The 25315-nt window shown below is 40.2% G+C and overlaps 1 protein-coding gene across 1 annotated transcript in view; it reads left to right on the top strand.

Annotated features, from left to right (window-relative positions):
- lrp6 (low density lipoprotein receptor-related protein 6) overlaps window positions 1–25315 on the top strand; it is a 192974-nt gene that overhangs the window by 153618 nt on the left and 14041 nt on the right. Inside the window, exons 10-18 of the mRNA XM_072552131.1 lie at window positions 393–619; window positions 1671–1855; window positions 2109–2435; window positions 2986–3188; window positions 6730–6941; window positions 7058–7248; window positions 13784–13993; window positions 15225–15350; window positions 16509–16745. Of these exons, the coding sequence (XP_072408232.1) occupies window positions 393–619; window positions 1671–1855; window positions 2109–2435; window positions 2986–3188; window positions 6730–6941; window positions 7058–7248; window positions 13784–13993; window positions 15225–15350; window positions 16509–16745 (1918 nt within the window). The remainder of the gene's footprint in view (window positions 1–392; window positions 620–1670; window positions 1856–2108; window positions 2436–2985; window positions 3189–6729; window positions 6942–7057; window positions 7249–13783; window positions 13994–15224; window positions 15351–16508; window positions 16746–25315) is intronic.

Here is a 25315-nt window from a genome sequence, read left to right as displayed (position 1 = left end):
CTTAAAAATACATTTTTCGTAAAAATACAGTTTTACAAGTTAGTGGATTGTGAAACTTGCCATACTACTGATTATAATGTGAGCGCAAATTACTTTAGCATATCTCAAAGCTTTGCTGGATAACCAGTTAAGCCTGAAAATAAATTATCCTGAAGATAGGAAAACTAGAGGCCGATACTATTTGCTTGTTACATTTCTTAAATTCCTTAGTCCATACAAATAGGTGTTTTTAAAAGTCAGCATTTGTTTTCAGTTCAAAGTAGTTTTTGATATGACTGTTATTAACAACTATAAATGTCAAGGCACACGTAGCAAAGATAAGTAACCTGATTAGTTTCAGACCCTGACTATGTTTAAGCCATTATGTAGTACTTCTCTATTTTACTTGACAGACCATTAGCAGGGCTTTCATGAATGGCAGTTCTCTGGAGCATGTTGTAGAGTTTGGGCTTGATTACCCTGAAGGGATGGCAGTAGATTGGCTGGGGAAGAACTTGTACTGGGCTGATACTGGAACCAATCGAATTGAAGTTGCAAGACTGGATGGACAGCACAGACAAGTACTGGTGTGGAAAGACCTAGACAGCCCCAGAGCTTTGGCACTGGATCCTGCTGAAGGGTGAGTTACTAAAAATGCATACTGGCTTTCATCTAAAACTGAGCTTTGTGAAAATGACCAAAATTCTTCTCTTAATAGTTGATCAGTTAATCCCACATTTCCCAAAGTGTTTTTATCTGGAGCAATAACTTTGGCATTAGTTTACTATTTGGAAATGAATCATCAACTACTTTAGGTGAAAAGATTAACTTTATAAAGCCACTACAATATTTGATTCCTTTAGTAACACACACTAGTAAAAAATACAGCACAGTTTCTACACATTGCTGCTGTGACATCAGGTTATGTGCAAAGTTACCGTGTAATGCAGTGATTCTAAAGTTTTTCTGGTTCAAGATAGTCTTCCCAAATGAATTAGTAATCAAGGAACCCATGCCTGCATTGTACTACTTTTAATGGAAAAATTCTCCATGTAAAGGATATTTTTTAGGAAAATGGATACCTATTCAATTAAGAATATTACTTTACTCAGGGTCTTGAACCAAAAAGTTTTGGTCTTCAGTGTTGGGTAGCCCTGCATTGTTACGTCATGGCAAGATAAGTTCCAAGCCCTGACTTCTGTGCCCTGAGTTTGTCATCTACCTCAAAGACCAGCCTTGCTCACGACCCACTTTTGCCTTATTTCTCATTGCTGTCTGAGAAGTCTCCTCAAATTTGCAAGATTTCGCAGTCTCCAGCTTAAGAATCATAGATGTAAGGGACAGTAAGTAACAGTAAGTTCTGGATATTCTTTGGGCTAATTTTCTCATAGTTCCGGAACATACTGGTGACCAGCTCCAATAACGTTACCTGGCTGATGGTATCCATACAAGAGTGGGCAAGCGGTGACTCAGTTGCCATTCCTTAGTTTTCCAAATAATTTTCTTGCTTTTTCCTTGGCAGAAGAAAGCGGAGTTTTCTTCCAGCAATGTAGCAACAGATAGGATCACCATTGAGTCATAGCATCATTTTACAATGTAAAGCCAATCTTTTCTGTTGTCGTTAATTATTGTAAAATGTTTTGACTGACTATGTTTATAACTGCACCATTAATTTGTATGTATTATCTTAGGTTCATGTATTGGACCGAATGGGGTGGCAAGCCAAAGATAGATAGGGCTGCCATGGATGGAACAGGGCGTATCACTTTGGTACCAAATGTTGGACGAGCAAATGGACTAACTATTGACTATGCAGAGCGACGGCTTTATTGGACAGACTTAGATACAAGTCTAATTGAATCCTCCAATATGTTGGGTAAGTTTGTAACTGTACTTAAATTTGGAGGTATGTGTTGATTTTCTTTTGTTTCTTTTTGATTTTGTTCTGCATTTTTCATGGTAATATTGAAGAGGGTTTTCAAGAAAAATCTTTAAGTTTTGGGTAACACACAGCTACTATAGGTGTACCTGTGGTTTGGTTTAATTGATAACATCTTATGAGCAGTTACACTTTGAAATGTTTGACCCAAATGAATTTCCTAATGGAATATTAACTGGTTGTTTTGTAGGTCTCGACCGTGAAGTTATTGCAGATGATTTGCCTCATCCATTTGGTTTAACGCAGTATCAAGACTACATTTACTGGACAGATTGGAGCCGCCGCAGTATTGAACGAGCCAATAAAACGAGTGGCCAGAATCGCACCATTATTCAAGGCCACTTAGATTATGTTATGGACATACTGGTATTTCATTCTTCAAGGCAAGGTGGTTGGAATGAGTGTGCTTCAAGCAATGGACATTGTTCTCATTTGTGTTTGGCTATGCCAACCGTTGGCTATGTTTGTGGCTGCCCTGCTCACTACTACTTGAACGTGGACAACAAAACTTGTAGCCGTAAGAAATATTTTAGTACCTTATTTGGCAGTTTGTTTATAAGGCGTGTATTTTTAAAAGTTGACAAAATGCCACTCTGTAATGGAACACTGAAGCAGTGAGGGAGAGGGAGGGAATCACAGAGTTTCTTGTCTTAACATATTGCTGACTCACAGTATCACTGTCAAGACATGCCCCTCTAGAGCTATAAGTAAGAAAAGATGGAAACCTGAGTTTAAAAGTGACATCAGCCTTTTGCCATCTGTTGAACCGATTGCATTTATTTTGCATAAGGTTAAAATATTTCGCACAATTATAAATTGTATTTACTATAAATGGTAGTATTTATGCACAGTGAACAAAGCAATGAATGTTAAAGAACCTTTCTTGTATCTAGGTGTATTACAAAATTGCACATTGCTTTTTGGAAATAATCTGGTTTTAAAACTAAGCCTTTAAGAGATTTACTCATAAGGGGGACATTTTTCATATGTCTGAGTTCCATATTTGTTCAAGTGTTTGATTGTTCTTAGCTAGTTCAGATTGACAAGGCGATGTCATCATTTTGCAGCTCCAACTTCCTTTCTGCTCTTCAGTCAAAAGAATGCAATTAACCGGATGGTTATTGATGAACAACAGAGCCCAGACATCATTCTTCCCATTCACAGTCTAAGAAACGTCAGGGCCATTGATTATGATCCCGTGGATAAACATCTGTACTGGATTGACTCTCGTCAAAATGTAATTAGGCGAGCACAGGAGGATGGGACCCAGGTTTGTATTAACACAGGTGTTTGAGACAAAAGTAATTTTGCCTTGAATCCCACACAATGTATTGATATTCACATTTTTCTCCTCCTTTCAAACAATAGGGAAAAGTGTTTAATTCTGAGTTATATTTTTATTATATGTCATAGATGTTTCTCTCATAGATTCCCCCAAGAACACGCACACATCTGTTTTGTGAATCCATTGTATATGCTCAGAGCACCGGTGAAAAGAATGATTAAACATCCTGATCGGCTTTGCACAAAATGCAAACATTTGATCTTAAATAGAGTTAACTTAACTATGTTAGAAATTAGGGACATGAGTTGGCCATTCCACCTGCCCTGTCATTCAACATGACCATGGATGGTCTACACTTCACTGCATCTTACCCATCCCCAACCTTATTCTTCTAATCCAGTGCAATACTGGAAATCAGAAATATATCAACTCCCTACCTTAACCATAATCCAAGACTGAGCTGCTACAGCCCTCTAGTAGAGATTCCAATGGTTCACAACTGAGTAAAAATAAGTCTGAAATGAGGAAAATTTAGGTGGCATCACTGGTGCTAGACTTGTCAACCAGGGAAACTTCTTACCTGCATCTACCCCATCGATTCTTTCAGTATTTTTAAGTTTCATTTCAATCACTCTCATTCTTTGAAACTGGAGAATACAGACCCAGTTTGCCCAGTATCTCTCCATTAGAAAGGCCCACCATCCTGGGAACAAGTCCTGTCACCGTTGTTGAACATCCTCCAAGGCAATGATATCTTCCTTGAGATGAGACAAAAAAATGCATAGCGTCTTTCTGGTATATCCTGACCAAGTTCCTACACAACTGAAGCCAAACATCACTATTGACTCACATCCTTTTCTGATGAAGATTAACATTCCATTAGTGTTCCTAATAGCTTTCTGCATCTGCATGTTGGCCTTCAAAGACTTGCCAACAAAGACAGTGAGGTTCCTTTGTAGACTTAAACTTCCCAGCCCCTTGCCAATTTAAAAAAAATGCTTTGCTCATCTATTTCTCCAACCAATGTTGATAATCTCTATGTTTCCACATTATATTCATCTGACGTATTTTTGGCCATTCAGGCATCCTGTCCAAATTTTCCTGAAGCTACTTTATACCTTCCTGACAAGACATGTTCCTTCTTGGATTTGTATCATCTGAAAATTTGGAACTATTTGGCCCTCACCTCGGTTAGGGGCCCTAGTACTGATCCCTGTGGTGCCTCATCAGCCTCAGCTGCTTATTCACATGTGGGACTTGGGTGTCGCTGGCTGGCCAGCATTTATTGTCTATCTTTAGTTGCCCTTGCGGAGATGGGCTGCCTCCTTGTACTGCTGCAATCTACCAACTCGAATGACTCACATGTTCCAAACTTCTGTTTTCTATCTGTTATCCAGTCATTAATCTATGCCAGTATATTACATCCTTTCCCATATATTTCAGTTTTTCTAACCAGATTCCTGTGGGGAACTTCATCCAAAGCGTTTTGTTAATTACATCTTCAATACAACTCCAAGTTCATCAAACACAAGTTCCCATTCGCAAATCCACGCTGACGATGCCAGTTAGATAATTGTTATTCAAGTATATGCTTGTCATATGTTTTATTATTGATTCTAGCATTTTCCTCACTATTAATGTAAGGCTAACAAGGTTGTAGTTCCCTGTTTTCTCTCTCGGTCCCTTCTTAAATAGTGGGGTGATATTTTTTTCCAATCCGCAGGAATCAATCCAGAATCCATAGAATTTTGGAAGCTAATCCCTAATGCATTGACTATCTCTGTCGCTACATCCTTCAGTACTCTAGGATGAAGAACGTCGGGTTTGGAGTTTATTAACTTCCAGCCCCATTAATTTCTCCAATACAATCTTCTTATTCATAGTAATTTCCTTTCACTCCTCGTTCTCTGTAGCCACTTGAATCTCCTAGTTATGGGAGGTTTTTTTTTGTTTATTCCTCAATGATACACAGTAGTTATAGAGTCATAGAGATGTACAGCATGGAAACAGACCCTTCGGTCCAACCTGTCCATGCCGACCAGATATCCTAACCCAATCTAGTCCCACCTGCCAGCACCCGGCCCATATCCCTCCAAACCCTTCCTATTCATATACCCATCCAAATGCCTTTTAAATGTTGTAATTGTACCAGCCTCCATCACATCCTCTGGCAGCTCATTCCGTACACGTACCACCCTCTGCGTGAAAAAGTTGCCCCTTAGGTCTCTTTTATATCTTTTCCCCTCTCACCCTAAACCTATGCCATCGAGTTCTGGATCCCCAACCCCAGGGGATTCTGTAAGGTCACCTCTCAGCCTCCGACGCTCCAGGGAAAACAGCCCCAGCCTGTTCAGCCTCTCCCTATAGCTCAAATCCTCCAACCCTGGCAACATCCTTGTAAATCTTTTCTGAACCCTTTCAAGTTTCTGATAGGAAGGAGACCAGAATTGCACACAATATTCCAACAGTGGCCTAACCAATATCCTGTACAGCTGCAACATGACCTCCCAACTCCTGTACTCAACACTCTGACCAATAAAGGAAAGCATACCAAACGCCGCCTTCACTATCCTATCTACCTGTGACTCCACTTTCAAGGAGCTATGAACTTGCACTCCAAGGTCTCTTTGTTCAGCAACACTCCCTAGGACCTTACCATTAAGTGTGTAAGTCGCAGCACCTCGCATTTATCTGAATTAAACTCTATCTGCCACGTCTCAGCCCATTGGCCCATCTGGTCCAGATCTTGTTGTAATCTGAGGTAAACCTCTTCGCTGTCCACTCGTATTTAGCTCCTGTACCATCTCTCTGTATCCTATCTGTGGCTCCTGACTCTGCTTGAAATGGGCCCACATTAAGTTGAGGTAAATGTTTCCTTTTTACATATCTATCAAAGCTGTTTAGTCCATTTTTGTTTTTTGGTAGATCAGACTCATATTCTATCTTCTCTTATTTTTTCTTGTTTTCCTTTACTGTATTTGAAAAGCCTCCCAATCCTCAGTTTTACTGTGAACCTTCCAGGCATTTTCTCCTACTCTTGTACAATCCTAAACTCCCTTACTTAGCCACAGTGATTGATCTTTTTGAGTTATTACACTTCAAAGTATTGGATAGTTCTGTAAATGGTGATAGTTTTTCAAAAAGGGATGGCCATACAGAGTCAGTTGACAGTATTTTAATGTATTTTCCCAATCCACTTCAGCTAATTGGTGCTTTTTGCCTTTGTAATTCACCTTTATTCAAATTTAATATCCTTGCTTCAGATTCAACTATATCTTTTTGAAACCTATGTAAAATTCTATCATGTGCTCACTCATCCCTAAAATTTTATTTACAACAAAATTGTTAATTAGCCCTTTTTCGTTACGTTATACTAGATCTAAAATATCCTTTTATTTGGTTCCTTAACATACAGATCTAGACAATTGTTCGTCATATAATCCAGCTCTTCTACAAAAACGATTGTACAGTAATGGTCAAGTTTTTAAAATTGTTTCATTATTTTGGTTTTTTACTTCTGTTGCAGAGCTTTACTGTTGTAACCAGTGCAATTCCCAACCAAAATTTGGACATGCAGCCTTATGACCTCAGCATTGATATCTACAGTCGTTACATCTTTTGGACCTGCGAGGCAACTAATGTAATAAATGTAACACGACTGGATGGCAAACCAATAGGTGTGGTTTTGAGAGGAGAACAAGACAGGCCAAGGGCAATCATCGTAAATCCAGAGAGGGGGTAAAACTATAAAATTTGATGTTTGACCTAAAGCCATTAATATTACTAAAGCTGGAGTCAGGGATAACTTTGAGAGGTTTATGTTAAATAATTGCTTTCCCCCTCTCAACCTATAGGTATATGTATTTCACTAACCTTCAAGATAGATCACCAAGAATAGAGCGTGCTGCATTGGATGGTACAGAGCGTGAAGTTCTCTTCCTCAGTGGATTAAGTAAACCAGTTGCACTCGCTATCGACAACAAGCTTGGCAAACTCTTCTGGGCTGACTCTGATCTGCGTCGCATAGAAAGCAGTGACTTATCAGGTAGAAGGAAAAAAAGAACTTTTTGAAAAGACTAGGAAAGAAATAGGATGAGGAAAAGAAGGAAAAAATGCTTTTATAAAAATGTCTGTGAAATGCTATTCTTGTAAACATTAAGTCTTTTTATTTCTGAATGAACAGAACAGTTTGATTTCATGATGAACCATATGATCAGTATATGTTTTACACTTTTTTTTTTCTTTTCTTGCCTCCTTCCCAAATGTTTGCAAGTTACCTTTTCCCTAATTGCAGGACTCTGTTCCCAGCCTTCTGGTTGTATAACTCTTCGTGCAACGTGATTTATTTTTTGTTGTTTCATGGCAAAATATTTCAGCATTGTGCCACAAAGGATATTGTACCATTTCAAACTTTCATTGATTAGAAGTATTTGACAATTGGAAAGGTGACTTCCATTTTGTTTTGTAATGTAATATTTTTCCCCTAGCAGTTTAATGATCTTATCAGACACTGGAAAAGGACATGTGATCTCTGGTCTTTACAAACTAATCATCTAATGATGGAAAAATACATGAAAATACTAGATCGGAGCAGAATTTGGGCTATTTAGCCACTCCAGAATGCATCACTATTCAATTATACCGTGGCTGATTTGATTGTAACCTCAAATTTACATTCCCATCTACTCTCGATAATGTTTCACCTCCTTGTTTAACAACAATCTATCTATCTCTGTCTTAAAATATTCAAAACTCTGCTTCTACCAACTTTTCTAAGATAAATAATTTCAACTCTTCTCTGTTTAAATGGACAACCATTATTTTAGTTTCTCTCCTAAAAAGAAACATCCTATCAGGACAGCACAGGGTCTTGTATGTTTCAAACAAGTAGCTTCCTAATCATCCTAATTCCAAAGGTACAAACTTAGTCTGCCCAAGCTTTTATCATAAGACAACCCTCAAGACTTGACTAATTCCAGGTGTTAGTCTGATGAACCTTCTCTAAAATATTTTCAAATATTCCTTAAATAATGCGACCAGTACTGTGAACAGTATTTTGGATGTTGTCTCACCATTGTCCTGTATGACTGAAGCATGACCTCCCCACTTTTGTATTCCATTCTCCTTGCAATAAATGATAAAATTCTGTTGGCTTTCCTAATGAATTGTTCTACCTGCATAGTAACCATACCCAGATCCTTCTGCATACAGACGTCTACAATTTTGCACCATTTAGATTTTTTTTATTCTTCCTGTCAAAATGAACAACTTCACAATTTCCTGCATTACACTCCATTTACCCACCTCTACCCACTGACTTAACCATTTTTATATATTCATAGCCTCCAGTGTCGTCTTCACAACTTACTTCCCTACTTGTCCTTGTGCCATTATCAAATTTGGCAATCATACCTTCCATCCCTTCAGCCAAGTCATTTATATCAACTGTAAACAGTTGAGATCCCAGCACTGATTCCTGTGGAGAGCTACTTTTTACATCTTCTTAAACTAAAAAGGACTTGTGCCTTCTTTCTGCTTCCTGTTAGCCAGCTAATCTTTTGACCATGCCAACATGGCTACTCCAAATCTACATACAGTACATTTACTGGTTCCCTTTTATCCACTGCATGTGTTACTCCAGCATAAAGCTCAAACATATTAGTCAAACATGATTTTTCTTTAACAAAACCATGCTAACTCTGTCTGATGTTGAAGTTATCTAAGTGCCCTGCTGTAACATATTTTAATACTAATGTTGAACATTTTCCCTTTGGTAACTGTTAAGCTAACTGATGTGAAATTTCCTGTGTTCTGGCATCCTTTTAACTAAAGAAGTTACATTCTCTATCTTCCAGTATTTTGGCATCATCCCCAAATTAAGGGAAATTTGTAAAAAAAAGTTAATGCATCAAAATCTCATTAGCCACTGATTTTAAGACTCTAGTTTGAAGTCTATCAAGACCTGGGCACTCACCAGTCCCAGATCTGACCGTTTATTCTGTACCCTTCTCTGGTGATTGTGATTTTCCTGAGTTCCACCCTCCCTTCCATTTTCCTGATTTATTGCTACTTCTGGAATGTTTACTGCATTCTCCTGTATTGCAGACTGATGCATAGTATCTAAAACCAAAAGAACTACAGACGATGCAAATCAGAAACCAAAACACACATTGTTGGAAAAGCTTAGCAAGTCTGGCAGCATGTGTGCAGAGAAATCAGAGGCACTTCCTCAGAACACCTAAGATAGGGTCACCAGACCCAAAACGTTAACTCTGATTTCTCTTCACAGATGTTGCCAGACCTGCTGAGCTTTTCCAGCCATTTCTGTTTTTGTCTCTGATGTACGAATATCTGTTCAATTCATCTGCTGATCCTTGATTTTTGTTATTATTTCCCATTTGCACCTTTTTATTAGTTATTTATAGAAATGCTAACTATCTGTTCTTATATTTTTGAGTGCTTTTTCTCTAACTTTCCATCTTTATTAGTTTTTGGTCATTCTTTCCTTGTTTTTAAACATTCTGTCCAATCTTCTGATTTTTCACCTGTCTTTGCACAACTATATGCTTTTTCTTTTAATTTAATTTAAGTTAACCATAGATGGTGGGTCTGTCCATTGGAATTTTACTCACTCATTGGAATGTACCTATCCTGTGTATTTTCAAATATCTCCTTTAAATGTCTGCCATTGCTTCACTACTAATACATCCTTTTAGCTAATTTGCCAATTCGCTTTAGCCAGCTCTGCATTCAAACCTCACAATTTCTGTTATTCAAATGTTAACAGAAATATTGAATCTACTCTCTTTCTCAAAATAAATGGAAAGGTCAGTGATTATGCCTCTGCTATGCAGGGGCAGCTTCATCTTGAGGTGATTAGTTCTATTTCATTACACAGTACCAAGTTTAGTATTGCCTGTTCTCTGGTCAGCTTCAGAATGTGTTACAAGAAATTGCTCTAAAAATATTCTATGAACTCCTCATCTAGGCTACTTTTGCCCATCTAATTTCTCCAGTCTATGTGTAGGTTAAAATCTCCCATGATTACTATGCCTGTCTGAGAAGTTCTCGTTATTTCTTCCTTTATGCTCCACCCTACTATGCGTTTACTGTTACTGTTAAGGGGCCTGTGCACCACTCCCCCAAGTGATTTCTTGTCTTTCGTTTTGTCTGATAGATCTTCAGTCCATCATGTCCATTTCAGTCACCAAACATCCATCTATTTTCATCCTATTTTTCTACCATAGCTGTTTTCAGTGCTCATCAAAATACCTTTTTAATTGTCTTCTGGGTTGCTGCTTCTAGCACCCTGCTAGGGTATTGAACAATTGAACATTCATCACAAATATTCAGAAACAGCAGGAATCTCACAAACACAACCATGTAATATTGTCTTGCCAACTGTATAGTCACAAAAGTAGAGTGAGGTTAGAGGATCTATTTTGGGAAGACATGGTAAATTAGAGTTAATTCAAGACTAATTAATATGGGATTAATATGGGAACTGTTAACCATGCAATGGCAGGATGGGATATAGAATACAAATCTAAGAGTTGAACAATAATAAGACTAGAGTTTTCAGAAAAAAGTAAAAAGAATAGGACTAATGGTTCTGTACCTGAGTGCACATACCATTGAAAGTGAAACCGATGAACTGAGAGCACAATAGAAATGAATAAGTGATCCAGTAGCCATTACTGAGTCTGAAGGTTAATATGGATTGGGAATCTAAACCTTGAAAAGTACAGGAAATTAGGAACTGCACAGAGGAGTTGCTCTCATTAGGTAATGAAGATATTAACACGAGAGAGGAATAACCTACATTCAGGAGACGTGTGGAAACAGTTTGCATAGAAATAAGAAATGTGCGAAAAATTTAGTGTATGCAGCTCACACTTTAAGAAGGATGTGATTGCACTGCAGAGTATGAAAGAGATTCACTGGGATGTTGCCTGCGCTCATGTGATTCAGCTAGGAACTTTCAGGCAGTGAGTTCCAGATACCCAGCATCCTCTGGTAGAAAAGTCCTCACTCCCCTCTAAATCTCCTGCTCCCTGTCTTAAAACTGCCCCTACTTATTTACCCCTCTACTAAAGGGAGAAGATTTTCCTTATCCGACTTGTCTGTCCTCCTCAGAACTTTGGACGTTTCAATTAGATCCCCTCTTGGCCTTCTCTGCTCTGAGGAAAACCCCAGCTTTTCTGGTTTCTCTTCCCACTTAGGAGATTGGTCAGCAAAGTTAGGGCACATGGTATTGGGGGCAAAATCCTGATTGAAAATTGGCTGACTGACAGGAAATAAAGGGTAGTGATAAACGGGTCCCCTTCGGATGGTGGGCGGTAACCAGTGGGGTACCACAAGGTTCGGTGCTGAGACTGCAGCTGTTTACAATATACATTAATGATATAGATGAAGGTGTTAAAAGTAATATTAGCAAATTTGCTGATGCAACAAAGCTGGGTGGCAGGGTGAAATGTGAGGAGGGTGTTATGAGAATACAGGGTGACTTGGGCAGGGTAGGTGAGCGGAGGGATGCATGACAGATGCAGTTTAATGTGGATAAATATGGGGTTATCCACTTTGGTAGCAAGAACAGGAATGCAGATTACTATCTAAATGGAGTCAAGTTAGATAAAGGGGAAATACAACAAGATCTAGATGTTCTTGTACATCAGTCAATGAAAGCAAGCATGAGGCTGCAGCAGGCAGTGAAGAAAGCTAATGGCATGCAGGCCTTTATAACAAGAGGAATTGAATATAAGAGAAAAGAGGTCCTTCTGCAGCTGTACAGGCCCTAATGAGACCTCACCTGGAATATTATGTGCAGTTTTGGACTCCAAATTTGAGGAAGGACACTCTGGCTATTGAGGTAGTGCAACGTAGGTTCACAAGATCAATTCCTGGAATGGTGGGACTATCATGTTGAAAGGTTGGAGCGACTGGGCTTATGTACAGTTGAGTTTAGAAGGATGAGAGGGGATCTGATTGAGACGTATAAGCATATTGAAGGATTGGACACTCTGGAGGCAGGAAACATGTTTTTGCTGATGGGTGAGACCAGAACCAGAGGACACAGTTTAAAATAAGGGGTAGGCCATTTAGAACAGAGTTGAGGAGAAAGTTCTTCATCCAGAGAGTGGCGGATATATGGAATGCTCTGCCCCAGAAGGCAGTGGAGGCCAAGTCTCTGGATACTTTCAAGAAAAAGATGCACAGAGTTCTTAACGATAGTGGAGTCAAGGGTTATGGGAATAAGGCAGGAACAGGATATTGATTGTGGATGATCAGCCATGATCGTAATGAATGGTGGTGCTGGGTCAAAGGGCCAAATGGCCTACTCCCGTACTTATTGTCTATTGAATATATAAATCAAAACAGGAAACATACATACTGACATTTCTAGAGGAAGTCAGTAGTCTCTCAGCACCTGTACACAGAGGACATGTTAACATTTTGAGCCCAATGTGATTTATTTGGAATGTTGTTGGAAACCTTGGGATTTTGATATGTTGGCAACTAGTGGTCCATAGAATTAGTTTTGAAATGTATGGTGAGCAAGGTTTTGGAAATGTATAGTATGTAATGCATTGTTCAATGGTTATGGTGATCCCATCTTTGCCATTTGCAGTAGTCCTAATGGAAAACAACTCTCACAGTAGGGGGTAATATACTTCATGAGTATTTAATTAATAAATCTCTACCAATGTCAGTAACCAAGGAGGCAACAAACAGCAATCTGCATTTAACTGCATCCTTGGTTCAGTGAAATGTTTCAAGGTGTGACATGCGAGTGTTATTAAACAAAATTGGATACAAACTTACATAAGGGGTTATTGGAATAAATGATCAGAAGCGGCACGGGCGGCACGGTGGCACAGTGGTTAGCACTGCTGCCTCACAGCGCCAGAGACCCGGGTTCAATTCCCGCCTCAGGCGACTGAATGTGTGGAGTTTGCACGTTCTCCCCGTGTCTGCGTGGGTTTCCTCCGGGTGCTCCGGTTTCCTCCCACACTCCAAAAGATGTGCAGGTCAGGTGAATTGGCCATGCTAAATTGCCCGTAGTGTTAGGTAAGGGGTAGATGTAGATGTAGGGGTATGGGTGGGTTACGCTTCGGTGGGGCGGTGTGGACTTGTTGGGCCGAAGGGCCTGTTTCCACACTGTAAGTAATCTAATCTAATCTAATCTAAAGCTTAATCAGAATTTTAAAAAATCATACTTTGCTTTTTGTCTCTTATATTACCAACGCTTGTATGCAAAAGTAAACCTACATGGAGGTACATCGTGCAATTGAGATTGTTTCCACACTCTGACCCAGACTCATCAGCCCAACTTGTCCATGCTGACCATGTTTTCTAAACTGGGCTTGTCCCATTTGTCTGCATTTAGCCCGTAACGCTCTAAACCTTTCCTATCATATTCACCTCGACCACTACTTGGGATTTTCTAATGTAGTTAGTCAGAATTTAATTTCCCAGTTAGACATATGAGCCAGCTGTTGTTGTACATCACTGCTATTTATAATTTCATACCGTACAAAACATTGAATCACGTTTATAAAATCTTTTAAATTTGCTTTTAGGTGCAAATCGAATTGTTTTGGAAGATGCCAACATACTTCAACCTGTAGGTCTGACTATATTTGGTAACCACTTGTACTGGATTGACAGGCAACAGCAGATGCTTGAGAGAATTGAGAAGACAAATGGTAACAGTCGTACTAAGATTCAAGCTCGTATAGCACAACTGAGTGACATTCATGCCGTGAAAGAACTCGATCTAGAGGAATTTGGTATGTTGGTAATATAGAAACCAGATATAGTTAATACGTGTTTAAAAAAACCCAGAAAAGTCTGAGAAATCTTGAAAGGGAAGAAATTCAAAATAAAAGTACTGACTGCATTTTGTTATGGTTGTGTAAACTACAGCAGTTCAAAACTAAATAATATTTTAATTCCTCGTACCTGATTAGATAATTACTCCACAGACGTGCAGCAGTAATTACTCCATAGACTTGTACTGTTTTAATCTGTCTCTATGAATATCATTGTGCATCCACTTTGCTGAGTTAAGTGAAAGCTATGGGTATGACAACTTCTTTGCATAACAAAAGAGGGCCAAAGCAGAGTAAAACCTGTCCATCATCCCCAGGTGTGATTATTAAATAGAGTATTAGGTCGGATAGGTTTAAAGATAAAATCAACTCTATCAAACCAGTCCCTTTCTGTATCCACTTGAAAGCACAGGATTTTTTAATAATGAAACATAATTTTCATTTGTCACTGTTATTGCAGACACCTTCAGGGTGTGTTGTATGCCATTCCTTTACTTTGTACCTTTTTTTTAATCTGTATAATGCCTGTGCATGTACTGATTGATAAAAACTGTGATTAGAAAAACCTAACCAGCATGAACATGTAACTAGATTACTCAGTGTGGAAACAGGCCCTTCGGCCCAACAAGTCCACACCACCCCGCCGAAGCGCAACCCACCCATACCCCTACATTTACCCCTTACCTAACACTATGGGCAATTTAGCATGGCCAATTCACCTGACCTGCACATCTTTGGACTGTGGGAGGAAACCGGAGCACCCGGAGGAAACCCACGCAGACACGGGGAGAATGTGCAAACTCCACACAGTCAGTCGCCTGAGGCGGGAATTGAACCCGGGTCTCTGGCGCTGTGAGGCAGCAGTGCTAACCACTGTGCCACCGTGCCGCCCACAACTAGTGATTACATGTTACCAGAGTTTTTTTTTAAAAGAAAATCATTTGTTCATGACCAATGTGGATGATGCAGGAAAAATTCTTGCTAACTGTTTAAATATGTGATCCACATCTCGAGCCTTGTTCAGCCACACAACAACTTGTCAAAGCTGCGGAAGGGGTTCTTAAAAATTGTAAATGCATTTGGATTCTGAACTAATGGTTGAGATTATCAGCACTTTCTTTGCTTAAACTTGTGACTGGTTCATTCAGTTTTTGCTGCACTGAAATTACTGTTCCTCTGATTTTTACAGCTGAACATCCTTGTGCCCAAGATAATGGTGGCTGCTCCCATATATGTATTGTCAAGGGAGATGGTACTACCCGTTGTTCCTGTCCTGTTCACCTCGTATTACTTCAAGATGAACTGTCCTGTGGAGGTAAGAGCAAAGCTGTTCATTCTCAATCCAAGTGTTATCCTTTTATCAATATATGCACCCCTTGAATGACTAAGTCTAAACTCAAACTACAAAATATTTGAAAATCAAGAGATTACATATTTTGTTTTCGAGTTCTATCTATCAAGCTGAAATACATTTCTTTGAAAATACTTCAAAATTTCTTGGAAGATCTGGACAATATACAGGCTTGGGCCAACAAGTGGCAAGTAACATTTGTGCCACACAAATGCCAGACAATGACCATCATCAATAAAAGTCACTTGAACCACCAGCCCTTGACATTCAACAGTATTACCATCACTGAATCCCCCACTGTCAACATCCTTGGGGTAACCATTGACCAGAAACTCAACTGGACTCACTACATAAGCACAGTGACGACAAAAGCAGGTCAGAGACTAGGAATACTGCAGTGAGTAACTCACCTCCTGACACTCCAAACTCTACCCACCATCTACAAGGCACAAGTCAGGAGTGTGATGGAATATTCCCTACTTGCCTGGATGGGTGCAGCTCCAACAACACTCAAGAAACTTGACACCATCCAGGGCAAAGCAACCCACTTAATTGGCATCACATTTATAAATATTTAATCCCTCCACCAATGGCACTCAGCAGCAGTGTCTACTATCTACACTGCAGAAGTTCACCAAAGATCCTTAGACAGCACCTTCCAAAGCCATGACCACTTCCATCTAGAAGGTCAAGGGCAGCAAGTACTTGGGAACACCACCACCTGCAAGTTCCCCTCCACTTACCACCCTGACTTGGAAATATACTGCCGTTCCTTCACAGTCATTGGATCAAAATCCTGGAATTCCCTTCCTACTGGCATTGTGGGTCAACCCACACCAAGTGGGCTGCAGCAATTCAAGAAGGCAGCTCACCACCACCTTTTCAAGGGCAAATAGGGATGGGCTTCAATGCTGGCCAGCCAGAGATGCACAAGTCCCACAAATGAATAAAAAAAAATTAAAATTGTGGATATTAATAAATTAACTATGGCAATGTGCGGTGACAGTTATTGTGGCCTCGGTCCATTTAACAATTAAAACAAAAAAGCTGAATTTTGCTGAAGTTGCTTGTTTTTTCCCCGCTCAAACCTGTAAACTTGCCATCAATTTTATCTGTTTTCAGAGCCCCCAACGTGTGCACCAGATCACTTCACTTGTGCTACTGGTGAGATTGATTGCATTCCTTTGGCCTGGCGCTGTGATGGGTATCCTGAGTGTGATGATCAGAGCGATGAGCAAAACTGTCCAGTATGTTCAGACAGTCAGTTCCAGTGTGCCAGTGGACAGTGTATAGATGCTGTCTTCAGATGTAATGGAGAGACTAATTGCCAAGACCAATCTGACGAACAGAAATGTGAAGGTATTTGGTCATTTTTGTTGATAGAATAAAACAGTAACACCACTTGCGGGTGTGTAGCCCAAGGAAGAATAGAGTGCTGATAGTCCATAGGCAGTTAGACCTTTACAGTTAAGCTAGTCCTGATCACTGAAGGGGAAAAAGAACACAATTTTGAGCAGGGGCCATGGGTTAACAATTTGAAAAAGGAAATCCTTGCAGATTCCCTTCCCTTCCTTACAAGGATGCTAAGGTCATGAGTGGTTGTTACATTCAATTAACTAGACATGTAATGACACACTTCTGGAACAGGTGAGACTTGAAGATGAAAGCGAATAGAACAACCGAGATTAAATAATCACCATTGGAATAACATCTTAATTGATTTTTTTTCTATTCAATTCAAATTTCACCATTTACCACGATGGAATTCAGACTCCCGTCCCCAGTCCATTAGCCTGCGCTTATCGCTTACTTGTCTAGTTAAATTATGACTACACCACCATCTCCCTGAATCAGTCAGTTTGGGTGTGCAATGACACACCCCTGGGTCTTTAACCAGGGCCTGGTGGGCCAGGGATATTGACATTACAACAACCCTAAAGCGCACTGCACCTGGTATTCCCCATTAGTTCCAATCCAAATATTAACCGAGCCCGAGTCTGCTTTGCCCAAGACTAGATGATTTCAGACCACGACAAAACCAAAAGAACTGTAGATACTGGAAATCAGAAACAAAAACTGAAATTGCTGGAAAAGCTCAGCAGGTCTGGCAGCATCTGTGGAAATAAAATCCGAACTAATGTTTCAGGTCCAGTGGACCCCTCTGCAGGTTTCAGACCACTAGCCTTGGGGAAAATCAAACCTGGCTCAACCACTGGAAAGCAATTATGCTCACCAATGGATGACTGTCACTTTCACGCAAAATGTTCAAAATGTTTCTCTCTGTTTTGAACTCAAGATCTATTGGATATAAGGCAAATGTGATAACAACTACATTGCAGAACCACAGTTTCTCTGAATTTCATAAATATTGTGGGCCGAAGGGCCTGTCCTGTGCTGTGATGTTCTATGTTCTAACTCTCAAAAATCATTTTGGATGTTTCTAAATTAGCCTGTTACACATGTAATACCAATCCTCTGGAGTAGGTGGACCTGAACACAGGCCTCCTGACCTAGGAGGTAGGGACACTGTTAAAATGCCACAAGTGCACTACTCAAGACTGTTATCCTGTCTAGAATCAGCACAGACCAGAGACTGACTGTTACTGTACTGAATGTGTACTCATTATGGTTAATTGTGTCCATGTGGTAGGGATTAACTGGGACATTCAGTTGAACCCCACATAAATAGATACAGGCTTAAAACTGTCGTCACTGGTTAGGAGATGCATGCTTGTAAATGTGTAATTCTAAATAAGCATAAAACTGTATAAAAATTGGTTCCAGTTCTATTCTTTTCCCAATGGCTTTCTAGAATAAAACATTAACTTGGAATCTTTGTGATATTTAGGGATCAGCTACTCATTTTCATAACCAACAAAGTTCTATAACTCTGTCATCTGGAAGTTTAAGTCTTTAACCTAAGGAAACCCGAAGACAGAATGGATATTATGCTGCAGAGAGATGAAGTATAAGTATATGCTTTCAGTTGCCATGATTGCGCAGAAAAAGTGCAGTAAAAGAAAATCAGTGAGCAAATCACCGAGGTTGCAGTTTTGTTTTGAGGATGCGAGTTGTACATTTCTGTTTAAAAATTGCTTTGTAGTCAGAGGGGTTGGTGGTAGAACGTGCCTGAGGGAAGCACATTTATTTACTGGAAACTTGCGCCACCATGTGGCAAGATGCAGATGCGCTTACGAGAGTTTAAATTACTACTCACTCATGGGTTTGAGCCAGAATTTATCGACCTCGCTTTAATTACAGTTAGGAAGTGGGGGCGGGGCAGTGTTGTCACAGGGAACCACTCTGAAAAGTCTGGTCAGCCTTCTCCCACAGAGCTGTTAATTAGAGTATTACAGGATCTTGACCCAGTGTTACAAAAGAGTCATGAAGATGTACAGCACGGAAACAAAACCCTTGGTCTAACTTGTTCATACCGACGAGATATCTTAAATAAATCTAGTCCCATTTGCCACTATTTGACCCATATCACTCTAAATCTTCCTAGTAATATACCCATCCAGATGCCTTTTAAATGTTGTAATTATACCAGCCTCCACTACTTCCTCTGGCATCTCATTCCGTATACACATCACCCTCTGCGTGAAAAAGTTGCCCTTTGGCTCCCTTTTAAATCTTTCCTGTCTCACCCTAAATCTATGCCCTCTAGTTTTGGCCTCCCCCACCCTAGGGAAAAAATCTTTGTCCATTTAGCCTATCCATGCCTTTCTGTAAGGTCACCCCCTCTGATGCTGCAGGGAAAATAGCCCTAGTCTATTCAGCCTCTCCCTATATCGCATCACTATCCTATCCAACAGCAATTCCACTTTTTCAAGGAACTGAGTCTGCACTCCAAGGATTCTTTGTTCAGCAACACTTCTAAGGACCCTACCATTTAAGTGTATACATCCTGCTCTGATTTGTCTTTCCAAACGTAGCGCCTCACCCATCTGGTCAAGATCCCGTTGTACTCTGAGGTAATGTTCTTTGGTGTCCACTACACCTCCAATTTTGATATCATGTGCAAACTTACTAACTATACCTCTTATGTCCTCATCCAAATGATTTAAATGAATGACGAAAAGCAGTGTACCCAGCACCATCCTTGTGGCACTCCACTGGTCACAGGCTTCCAGTTTGAAAAGCAACCCTCCATCACCCTCTGTCTTCTACCTTCCAGTTCTGTATCCAAATAGCCAGTTCTCCTATTCCATGTGATCTAACCTTGATGTTTATGAACTAATTCAGGATAGTGGGCAACTTATGGATGACAGTGTTGCTATGTGCCTCTTGCCATACCTTTCCAGTCAGTTAAAACTCACAGGTTTTTAAGGTACTATCAGAAGAACCTTGGTAATTTGCTACACTGTATTTTGCAGATGGTGTGGGTGCTGCCAATATGCACCCAAGGTTGTGAATGTGAAATGCATCCTATTTAAACCCTTAAACTATCATGTGAGCTTATTTGCCCAGATAATGTTGTCTTCTTAGCACTGCACTCTCATTTGTACAAATGTCGAGTTCACACTTCTGATTTCAGCTTTTCAGTTTGTGGAAAAGTTTTAAGAGGCCAAAAGAGGAATCACTTGCTGTAAAATTCTTATCCTCTGACTTGCCCTTGAAAGCACTGTGTTTATATGGTTAGTCCAGTTCAGTTTGTGGTCAGTGATGACCCAGGATGTTGATAGTGGAGAATTCAGTGAAGATAATGTCATTGAATGCCCAGAGGCAGTGGTTACATGGTTTTTGTTGGAGTTGTTTTCTGCCATTTGTGTGGCCAAGCTAAATGTCATCTAGGTCCTGGTGTGTATGGGTACAGACTCCTTCAATATCAGTGGAGTCATGAATGGTATTGAACACGACAATCATCAGTGAATCGTCATTAAAGGAGGTGGTGGTAATGGTATTGAACAAGTAATCCAGAGCTGCAGGCTATAGTTCTTAGAACGCAGGATCTAAATCCCAACATGGCTGGTGGCGAAATTTGATTCTGATAAATTTCAGTCTAATAGTGACCATGAAGTCATTGTGGTTAAAAACCCAACTGGCCTTTTTGGGAAGGAAATCTCTCATTCCTTATCTGGTCTGGTCTGCTTGATTTCAGACCCATTGCAATGACTAAATCTTAACAGATCTCTGAAATGGCATAGCAAGTCACAGTTCTAGACCAGATATTACAACATCGAAAGTAAAAATTACAACCTCTAGCCATATGTTTCATGTCCAGTGATGATTCTTTGGAACTCGAGGGTTTGGGGTTTCGAAGAAGTCACATTGCAATGTTAACTCTGTTTCTCTCTCCACATATTCTGCCAAAGCTGCTGAGTTCTTCCAGGTCTTATGTGTGCCTATAGCTGAGGCAGCATGTGATGGACATGGCCGACCCATCCCACTATTAATGGACCAGATCCAACCTCTGCAGTCCTGCCACTTCCAGTTGTTAATGCAACTACAAGGAAGTGGATGCTCCACAAATATTCCCATCCTTAGGATTGGTGGGGGGTACCCAGCCAATCAATACAGAGACAAGGCTAAGCATTTGCAGCATCTTTCAGCCAAAAGTGCTAAGTGAATAATTTACCTCTGCTTTCTCCTGAAGCCCACAGTATCACAGACACCACCCGTCAGCAGATTTGATTTGCTTCATGTGATATCACAAAACTGCTGAAGTCACCAGTATTACAAAAGCTGTGGTCCCTGACAACATTCCAGTAATAGGACTGCAAACTTGCACTCTAGAACTAGCTGCAGCCCTAAACAAACTGTTCCAGGACAGCTACAGTGCTTGAATCTACCCAACGACAGGGAAAATTGTCCAGGTAATTCCTCTCCAGTCTCAATCATCAGTAAAGCGATGAAAGATCATAAAATGTAGGACTAGAAGTAGGCCATTCAGTCCATCAAGTCTACTCTGCCATTCAATGAGATTGGGGCTGATCTGATAATCCTCAACTCCACTTTCGTGCCTTTTTCATGTAACTCTTGTTTCCCTTGGTGATTAATAATCTGTCTATCTCAGCCTTGAATACAATTTGATGTTCCAGCCTTGAGGTTAAGAATTCCACAGGTTCACTACCTTTTTTTTTAAGAAACCAAAAATTCCTCCTCATCTGTCCCTGAAGGGGTTGTCAACAGTGTTACCGAGCCATACCTGCAAAGGAGTAATCAGTTCCCTGCAGCTCAGTCTGGGTTCTGCCAAGACCATTCAGTTCCTGATCTCATTTAAAGCTTTGGACCAAACAATGACCAAAGAGCTGAATTCCAGAGGTCAGGTGAGAGTAACTGTGACAATGAGAGAGAATTCAACCAAGTATGGTTTCAAACATTAAGAAAGGTGCTTATGGTTGTTGGAGGTCAATCATATCACTACAGGAGTTCCTCAAGGTAGTAGCTTGGCCCAGCTGTCTCACCTGCTTCAGCAATGACCTTCCATCCATCATGAGGTCAGAAGTTAGTTTTTAATTCAATTAGGAGATGAGGGTTTAGCTGCGAGGTTAGTATTTATTGTATGCAGTAATAATGAGCATCTGTCTTCTTTTAGAAGCATGACTCCAGTCATTAGAATCTTTGTCCTGATTCCAATTGACCTAAACTTTATTTGGGCTCCTTGATATTAAATGCAGTCGCTCTCACCTTAGCTCAGCAGTTCAGGTCATGTCCATGTTTAAGTCAAGATTACAAATTGTGATTAAGTGGTCCTGGCAGAACCCACAATGAGCATCAGTGAGTAGTGAGAAAGTGCTGTTTGATAGTACTGTCAGTGCTTCTTGATGATAGCATGTGGAATGAATCGAAGTGGCCTAAGACTGCCATTTGTGATGGTGGAATTCTCAAGTGGAGGCTGAAACCAGCTGGCCAATGGTACAGATGGCAGAAAATAAGTGGAATAACTCCAGCCATGTCTTTTGTGCCAAAATTCTGGACTCTGCATGCATTGGGGGTGGAGATATTCATAGAGCTTCCTCTGGAATTGCAGGAGATCGGGGAGATAATAAACAAGTATTTTGCCTTGGTGTTTACTGTGGAGAAGTTGACGAAAGACACAGAACAGGGGAAATAAATAGTGACTTTTTGAAAAATGTCCATATTACAGAGGAGGGAGGTGCTGGATGTCTTAGAATGCACCAAGTGGATAAATTCTCAGGACTTGATCAGATATACCCTAGTACTCTGTGGGAAGCTAGAGAAGTGATTGCTGGGCCCCTTGCTGAGATATTTATTGATAGTTGTAGGTGAGGTGCCGAAACACTGGAATTTGGCTAACATGGTGCCACTATTTAAGAATGGTGGTAAGGGAAAGCCAGGGAACTATATAGGCCAGTGAGCCTATATAGTTGGTATGTTGTTGGAAAGAATCCTGAGGGACAGGATTTACATTTTATTTGGAAATGCAAGGACTGATTATGGCTTTGTGTGTGGGAAATCATGTCTCACAAACTTGATTGAGGTTTTTGAAGAAGTAACAAAGAGGATTGATGAGGGCAGAGTGGTGGACGTGATCTATGTTCTCCAAGGCATTTGACAAAGTGCCACATGATAGACTGATTAGCAAGGTTAGATCACATGGAATAGAGGGAGAGCTAGCTATTTGGATACAGAACTGGCTCGAAGGTAGAAGACAGAGGGTGGCAGTGGAGGGTTATTCTTCAGACTGGAGGCTTGTGACCAGTGATACACCACATGGATTGGTGCTGGGTCCACAGCTTTTTGTCACTTTTATAAATGATTGGATGTGAACATAGGAAGTGCATGGTTAGTAAGTTTGCAGGTGATGCCAAAATTGGAGGTGTAGTGGACAGCAAAGAAGATTAGATTGCCTTAGATTACAACGGGATCTTGATCAGGTGGTCCAATGGGCTGAGGGAGTTTAATTTAAGTAAATGTAAAGTGCTGCATTTTGGAAAGGCAAATCAGGTCAGGACCTATACACTTAAATGGTAAGGTCCTGGGGAGTGTTGCTGAACAAAGAGACCTTGGAATGCAGTTTCATAGTTCCTTGAAAGTGGAATATCAGATAGATAAGATTGTGATGAAGGTATTTGGTATCCTTGCCTTTATTGATAAGTGCATTGAGTGTAGAAGTTGGGAGGTCATGTTGTGGCTGTACAGGACATTGGTGAGGCCACTATTGGAATACTGCATGTAATTCTGGTCTCCCTGCTATAGGAAGGATGGTTTGAAACTTGAAAGGGTTCAGAAACTAATTGCAAGGATGTTTTCAGGATTAGAAGGTTTGAACTGTAGGGCGATTGTGAACAGGCAGGGGCTGTTTTCCCTGGAGAGATGGTGGCTGAGACATGACCTGCCGAGGTTTATAAAATCTTGTGGGACATGGATAGGATAAATAGACAAGAAGTTTTCCTTGGGGTGGGAAAAGTCAAAATCTAGAGGGCATAGGTTTAAAACAGACCTAAGGGGCAACTTTTTCATGCAGAGGGTGGTGCATGTATGGAATGAGCTGCCACAGGAAGTCGTGGAGGCTGGTACAATTATGACATTTAAAAGACATCTGGATGGGTATGTGAATAGGAAGGGTTTAGAGGGATATGGGTGAAATGCTGGTAAATGGGATTAGATTTATTTAGGATATCTGGTCAGCATGGACGAGTTGGACCAAAGGGTCTGTTTCTGTGCTGTATGTCTATGGAAACTAAATAAACAATTTTTGTTTCTTGTCCACCATTATTCACTACAGAATGTAGCAGAACTGCAGATCTTTGGTCTCATGCATCAGTGGTGCTATTGCATAGTCTGTCGCATGCTGTTTCTGCTGTTTTTATTTGATAGATATTTTTATTGAAGAAAAAACATTAATGTACAGTTAGATATTAAATAAATAATAGCCAAACCCTAGCAAACAAAGAGAAAGGATTAAAAAAAACACTTCACGAACTACAAATCTAACTTATAACTAACCAGAACGTATAATAAAATATCTTGCATTACTCAAAAGGAAAAAAAAAACATAATAATTAAATAATGAGGTACATTGTCAGAACCAATTAACATCAAGTCATAATAAAACCCGTATTCATACGGGATTCCTCCCCCGGGGGTCCCTGGACCAGCCAGAACCATTACCACAACTAGATAAAAGCCCTTGACAAAATGGCCAAAATATCTGTATCTATATAGTTCAGAAAGGGTTGCCATATTTTATAAAATAATTAAGTTTTTTGGTGCACCATATTTGTAAGGAAGTCAAGGGGAATGCATTCCATGACCAACCTATACCAATTCGAAAGTCCTGGAGGGCCCTCAGCTACCCAGTTTACTAAGATATTTTTTCTTGCACAAAAGGAGAGAATGGAGAATAATTTCCTCACGTGCACAACCAGGGAAGGCAGGCTCGAAAAGCCCAGGAGAAGAGATACTGGATCCACCCTAATTTCTGCTCCCAAGATTTCTGTCAGAGCATTTGCTACTCTGACCTAGTAATTGTGGATCTTGTGACATGTCCATAAGCAGTGTGAGAGAGTGCCGACCTCTATTTTACATTTAGGACACATTGGAGATGCTCCTGCCCTAAATTTTGCCAATTGTTTTGGTGCTATATGAGTCCTATGGGATATCTTTAATTGAATAGCTTGAGTTCTATTACAAATAGAGATCTTTCTGGCATTTTCCCAGATATCGTCCCACATTTCTGAAGAGATTTCCAACCCCAATTCCCGATTCCATGTTTTAAACAATCTTTCCATGTCTTCTGATACTTCATTATGTAGTGAATGATAGAGAGTGCTGACCGAGGATAAACCCATTGGCCACAGCACTCTTCATTCCCTATCTGATTTATAGGAGCAATCTAATAATGTAGTCTTCTTCTGTATGTAATCTCGAATTTGGAAGTACCGAAAGAGGTCTCCATTAGGTAGTCCAAATTTCTGGTGTAGCTGTTCAAAAGACATCATAACCTCCCCATCGAACAGATC

The sequence above is a fragment of the Chiloscyllium punctatum genome, chromosome 32 (genome assembly GCF_047496795.1).
Source record: "Chiloscyllium punctatum isolate Juve2018m chromosome 32, sChiPun1.3, whole genome shotgun sequence".
NCBI lineage: Eukaryota > Metazoa > Chordata > Chondrichthyes > Orectolobiformes > Hemiscylliidae > Chiloscyllium > Chiloscyllium punctatum.
This window is presented reverse-complemented; position numbering and strand designations above follow the sequence as displayed.